Source organism: Chondrus crispus, genomic scaffold, assembly GCF_000350225.1.
Source record: "Chondrus crispus Stackhouse genomic scaffold, scaffold_251, whole genome shotgun sequence".
NCBI classification, from domain to species: domain Eukaryota; phylum Rhodophyta; class Florideophyceae; order Gigartinales; family Gigartinaceae; genus Chondrus; species Chondrus crispus.
Window position 1 is genome coordinate 112,382 of NW_005179128.1, and position 6,769 is coordinate 119,150.

Consider the following 6,769-nt stretch of genomic DNA (forward strand, 5'->3'; position numbering starts at 1 on the left):
CAGAGAGCGGAGTCGTGGTAAGGAGCGGACGGGACCGTATGGAGGACGCGGTTAGACATGGCTCACGCTCTACAAGCACCCGTGGACGCGGACGTCCCCGCTTAAGGGGGGGGCCGTGTAGTATAACCCCCCCTGGGGCTTTATTTTAGATTAGATCAACTCAGAATCGGATCGGTTACTGTAGGGCTCGATGCTCTACAGTACCACCACGTGTACCCCCAAGTACAGGGGGGCACGTGTACACGTGTACGCGCGGAACGAAGAGCGCGCACACACGTGTACTGTCAGCCCCGATGGCTGACAGTATTACAGTGTCGACCGACCGCTACAGTACGTCGCTACAGTACATCGGTACTGTACTATTATGATAGGTTATTATGTACATTAAATATGGAGCGGACCGGCGGCGGTGGAGGAGGACAAGCAGGGACTTGTCACCCACCGACCGTCAAGGTCCGACTTCCCGCTTATTCTAAGGTAGCGCTCGCTAGCTACCTTAGAGCGGCACCGAGCGCGGGTTGAGGACGCGCGCGGTACGCCCACGAGCCGGCTCCGCCTCCGCCCGTCGGTACTGGAACGTCACCCAGTACCGCGCCGGGGCGTCGAGGCGTCGAACCGCTCGCGCGTACCGGCGTCCTCCCCGTTCCCGCTCTACCACGCTACCCGGGCCCGCTGCCCGGTGCCGTTAGCTGGTGTCCCGCTTCACCCCCGTCTTCCCGTTCGGACGGGGTCTACGTCGAGCTGTGCATACACCCCTCTCCGGTGGGGGTGTTTATGCTACAGTATGCCTTTTCGACGCGATATGAAATGTACGAATTGCAATAGACATGGGCATACTGCAGCGCGTTGCTGGGGCAAGGACGTGAATGGGCGCCGACCTGCACCGCCAGATGGGTTTCGGTCACGCAACACTGGCTTAAAGCCAAGTGCATTCGTTTCTCGAGATGAAAATTCTACTGCTGCCTTTGCGGAGAGTGACTTTACTTGCTTGCTTTCGACTTCCACTCCAGAAAAGAGGGCTGCAAACGCAAGGTCATGGCTTGTCGATTCCGGTTGCAGCGCTCACATTACGTTTGATCGCTCTTTGTTCGTTACGTATGAACAGATGCAATCTGGATCAGTCGAGATGGGCACGAAGGCTAGAGCTAATGTCGCTGGTCGCGGCGAGGTAGAATTCATGTTGAACGTCAACGGTAGTCCCCATCCTTGTAAATTGTCAAACGTTTTGCATGTCCCTGATTTCGGATATTCGCTACTGTCTGTTAGCCAAATGGTTTCGAAGGGTTTGCAAGTGTCATTTGAAAATGAGAAATGCCGCGTTACTGCAGGACCAATTGTAGTTGCTACAGCGAGTCAAGTTGGGGATTTGTACATACTTGACGTCATGAATGAAACCTTTTCTGCTCACGTAGTTACCCTGCAGACGCTACATGAACGCATGGCCCATGTTAATGTACAAGGAATCGCATCAATGATTCACAATAATGTGGTAAGTGGCATCAACGTTCGTCAAAGCGATGTCATCAGTGCAATGAATCCGAAGTCTGACAACCACTCTCCCATTTGTCCTGCGTGTGTGTTTGGCAAAGCAACGCGATCAGTAATCCCAAAACAGCGATCATGGTCTCGAGCACAGAACTGTCTTGACTTGGTACATTCTGACGTTTGCGGTCCGCTCGAAGTACAGTCAGTTGGTGGCTCGAGATACTTCATTACATTTGTAGATGATCACTCGAACTGGGTAGTTGTGTACACGATGAGAAATAAATCTGAGGCGTTTGCAAAATACAAGTTGTATGAAAAGTTGGCTCAAACCCACACTGGTCGCAAAGTAAAGGTGCTTCGCACTGATCGAGGGGGAGAGTACTTGTCGACGGAATTCAAGTCGCATTTAGATTTAAACGGTACGCAGCACCAACTCACAACGGCGTACACCCCTGAACAAAACGGTGTTGCTGAACGTTTAAATCGAACTTTGATTGATCTTGTCCGCTCAATGCTTTCTCATAAACAGGTCAGTAAGCGATTCTGGGCCGAGGCTCTTGCCACTTCGGTATATGTACGTAATCGAGTTACTTCACGCGCTTTGCCCGTTAATACAACTCCGTATAGAAAGGTCAGCGGGGCAGAGGGAAGAAGGATGGTTGAAGGTTGCTGGTGGTTGACGGGAAAAGAAGTTGATGCCATTTTACTCTTGGTCGCCAACTATTGGCGCTACTTATACTCTTCGAACTACATACAATACGAGCCATTAGGGCTGGTCACGTGACTCTAACTATTGGCGCTACTTATACTCTTCGAACTACATACAATACGAGCCATTAGGGCTGGTCACGTGACTCTTGTTCTTGCACTGGTTGATAATCACATGACTCTCCTTCTTGCACTCTCTCTTGCTAATAATTTGGGACCGTTTGAGAGTCAATAATATCTGAATGTACTGTCCTTCTTGCACTCTCTCTTGCTAATAATTTGGGACCGTTTGAGAGTCAATAATATCTGAATGTACTGTACTGTAGATTACAGATTTTACACTACGATTAATAACCACTGTGGCACATACGTCATACGTGTCACACACGTGTCAAATCGAGAAAAATGAAACATGTTCAGAATGTACTGTAGAGTGCCACGAGGTACATAACTTACACGTGTCAACACCAAAATTGAAACATGCTCGGAAATGATAGGAAAGTGCAACTGTGTACAAATATGACACGTGTCCACCTTGAAGACCAAACATCCTGAGAATGCTCTTGCAAGCATTTTAGGTTTCGTCGACGTACACGTGTAATATCTGTCAGGCTTGGAGCTTAGCATGTGGTCGAAAATTTCCAACACTCCCCCTCGATCACATGCTTTTACTGGACACTGCAAGCCCCAGAAGTTCTACAAACTTCTGGAATAGAATTCGCCCAAGTGCTTTGGTTAAGATATCGGCAGGCATCGAAGTGGTCGGACAATGCGACAAATACACAATGTTTCTCTTAATAGCATCTCGTACGTAGTGGTATTTTACATCAACATGTTTGTTGCGACGGTTGATCGATTCATTCTGTGCAAACGAAATCGTCCCTGCATTGTCACACCCCATCATGATCGTGGGATCAGAATCAAGTCCGAGGACATCAGCAACAACTTGACGCAACCAGGTCGCCTCCTTACACGCTTCACATAGTGCAATGTACTCAGCTTCACACGTCGAAGTCGCAACCACAGTCTGTTTCCGGGAACTCCAACTGATAGCTCCACCACAGAACTTGAAAACATATCCGCTGGTCGACTTGCGAGAGTCTGAACAACCGGCCCAGTCAGCATCACTGAAACCGAGCAACTCCGGCGATTTGGATTTATTGTCAAACACGATTCCTAAGTTTCGAGTCCCTTGCACGTATCGCATTACTCGTTTTACACCTGCCCAGTGTGACTCACATGGGTTGGCAGAATGTTGGGAAAGCTTTCCAATGGCGTATGCCAAGTCTGGACGAGTGCCAACCATCAAGTACATAAGGCAACCGACTGCCTCACGATACGGTGCCTTTGTTTCGGAGTCGTTTTCGATAGAATTCGTGGTTTTGCGACCTTGTTCCATTGGAGTCAGAGAAGGGTTACAAGTCGACATTTTAAAACGGTCAAGCACATTTAATGCATACTAAGTTTGAGTGAGACTCAATGTCTTGATAGTGCGATCTCTTTGAATCTCAAGACCAATGCAGACTTTTGCCTCACTAAGGTCTTTCATCTCAAACCGTTTGTTAAGCTCCCCCTTCATCCATTTGATGGCATGGATATCACTACCAGCGAGTAACAAGTCATCGACATAAAGTGCAATTAGCATGATAGTGTTACCAATGCGTTTAATGTAGAGGCACGGATCACTACGTGAAGTCTCAAATCCCAATTCACCGAGTAAGAAATCATCCACTTTGGTATGCCATTGACGAGGTGCTTGTTTAAGACCGTAAAGTGCTTTCAAAAGTTTACACACATGATCACTTTTGCTTTTGTCAACGCAGCCTTCGGGTTGCTCCATGTAGATGTCTTCATCCAAGTCGCCGTTCAAAAACGCAGTCACGACATCCATCTGATGAAGTTCAAGGTCGTAATGAGCAACTAAGGCAAGAAGTAGACGAATAGTGGTAAACTTTATGACAGGGGCATATGTCTCAGTATAGTCAAGACCCTGCACTTGCTGGAATCCACGGGCAACAAGTCTGGCTTTTGCACTTTCAACTATATTGCCATTTGCATCAGGCAGCTGCTTGACATTGAAAACCCATCGAGATGTCAAGATGTTTGACGCCTCAGATCGAGGAACAAGTTTCCAAGTCCGATTCTTGGTCTGCGAGGCAAGTTCTTTGTCAATGCCGGTCTGCCAGAATGCAGCTCTAGGACCGTGGGTTGCTTGTTTGAAAGTCTTGGGACCTTCAATAGCGACATGCGCATGTGAAAGAAGAGCAGCTGCAAAGTTGCTCCTCCACCATGATCCGGGAGGTCTACTGATTCGAGACGATCTTCGTACAGCTGGAGTCGGAGTTGGAGGGGTGACATTCGGAGTTTCGACGGGAGGTGATACATCATCTTCATCATTCTCACCTACAGAGTGAGTGTCCTCGTTTTCAATAACCTCCCCTGAAATTTCATCCTCTTCCGACCCAACCTCATTAGCATTTGGGGTAGCGGCTTCATTCTCATTGTCGCCACCGAGCAATACAACGCCAACGTCAGAGCTGATTGAATCTTTTTTATGTGCAGGAATGTCATGCATCCCACATGTCGATTCATCAAACTTGGCATCTCGTGAAACAACAACTTTACTCAGCTCTCCGTCCCAAAGTTTGTATGCTTTACTGCATTGCGAATAACCGAGAAACATCGCTTCACGCGCTCGCAAGTCAAGCTTACGGAGCTCTAATTTCGGTAATGTATACCAACACTTTGACCCAAATACTCGCAAATGGCCAACATTTGGAGTTGACTTCATCCAAATGTGATGGGGAGTCGTGTTAACTGGCAAAGCCCGTGAAATAACTCGATTGCGTACATATACTGCAGTGGCAAGAGCCTCTGCCCAGAATCGTTTACTGACCTGTTTATGAGAAAGCATGGAACGGACAAGGTCAATCAAGGTTCGATTTAAACGTTCAGCAACACCGTTTTGTTCAGGTGTGTACGCAGTGGTGAGCTGGTGCTGTGTACCGTTTGAATCCAAATATGACTTGAATTCTGTCGACAAGTACTCTCCCCCTCGATCAGTGCGAAGCACCTTCACTTTGCGACCAGTGTGCGTTTGGGCAAACTGTTCATACAACTTGTATTTTGCAAAGGCCTCAGATTTATTTCGCATCGTGTACACAACAACCCAGTTCGAGTGATCATCTACAAATGTAATGAAGTATCTCGAACCACCAATGGACTGTACTTCGAGCGGACCGCAAACGTCAGAATGTACCAAGTCAAGACAGTTCTGTGCTCGAGACGATGATCGCTGTTTCGGGATTACTGATCGCGTTGCTTTGCCGAACACACACGCAGGACAAACGAGAGAGTGATTGTCAGACTTTCGATTCATTGCACTGATCACATCGCTTTGACGAACATTGATGCCACTTACCACATTATTGTGAATCATTGATGCGATTCCTTGTACGTTAACATGGGCCATTCGTTCATGTAGCATCTGCAAGGTAACTACATGAGCAGAGAAAGTTTCATTCATGACATCAAGTATGAATAAATCCCCAACTTGACTAGCTGTGGCAACTACAGTTGGTCCTGTAGTAACGATGCATTTGTCTTTTTCAAATGACACTTGCAAGCCCTTTGAAACGATTTGGCTAACAGACAGAAGCGAGTATCCGAAATCAGGGACATGCAAAACGTTGGACAATTTGCAAGGATGTGGACTACCATTGACGTTCAACATGAATTCTACCTCACCACGACCAGCAACATTGGCTCTAGCCTTCGTGCCCATCTCGACTGATCCAGATTGCATCTGTTCATAAGTAACGAACAAAGAACGATCAAATGTAATGTGGGCACTGCAACCGGAATCCACAAGCCATGACCCTGCGTTCACTGCCTTCTTTTCGGGAGAAGAAGTCGAAAGCAGGCATGTAAAGTCGCTTTCAGCAAAGGCAGCAGTAGAAGTTTCATCTCGAGACACGAATGCACTTGGCTTCATGCCGGGGTTGCGGGACCGGAACCCGTCTAGCGGTGCTGGTCGGCGCCCATTCACATCCTTGCCCCAGCAACGTGCTGCGGTGTGTCCATGTCGATTACAGTTCGTACATCTCATATCACGTCGAATAGGCATGCGATTTACAAGTGCAGGTGCGTGGGGTGAAGTAGTAGAAGCGGTCTTCATGCTCTCTCGTTGTTCCTCTTGCAGCAGACGACTCTTCACAAAATCGAGTCCAAACACTTTATCCTCATTGCCAAGTGCGTCAAGTGCAACAATCAAGTTATCGAATCGTGGAGGCAAGCCATTCAACACAGCCATTGCAATTTCTTTATCGTCAATCTCAACACTCATTGACTGCAATCTGGCAGCAAGTTGCTTCACACGATTGATGAACACGAGCACTTTCTCGGATGGGAGCATGGATACAGTGTAAAAGTCGCGACGGGCGGCAAGTTTGTTGAGCAAAGTATGACGCTCAAACACATTCAGAATTGCTTCCCATGTCTGTTTCGCACTGCTACACCCTCGCACATGTTGCAAGTAGTCATCAGAAAGCGTGAGTCCGATGACTGCCTTTGCTTT

At 47.8% G+C, this 6,769-nt stretch overlaps 1 protein-coding gene across 1 annotated transcript; it reads left to right on the forward strand.

Annotated features, from left to right (window-relative positions):
- Window positions 1-784: 784 nt before the first annotated feature.
- CHC_T00004839001 (hypothetical protein) lies at window positions 785-2,269 on the forward strand. Its single transcript, XM_005716173.1, has 3 exons — window positions 785-900; window positions 976-1,504; window positions 1,544-2,269. Exons 1-3 carry the CDS (start codon window positions 785-787, stop codon window positions 2,267-2,269), a joined length of 1,371 nt encoding a protein of 456 aa, XP_005716230.1.
- The last annotated feature ends 4,500 nt before the right edge of the window (window positions 2,270-6,769 follow it).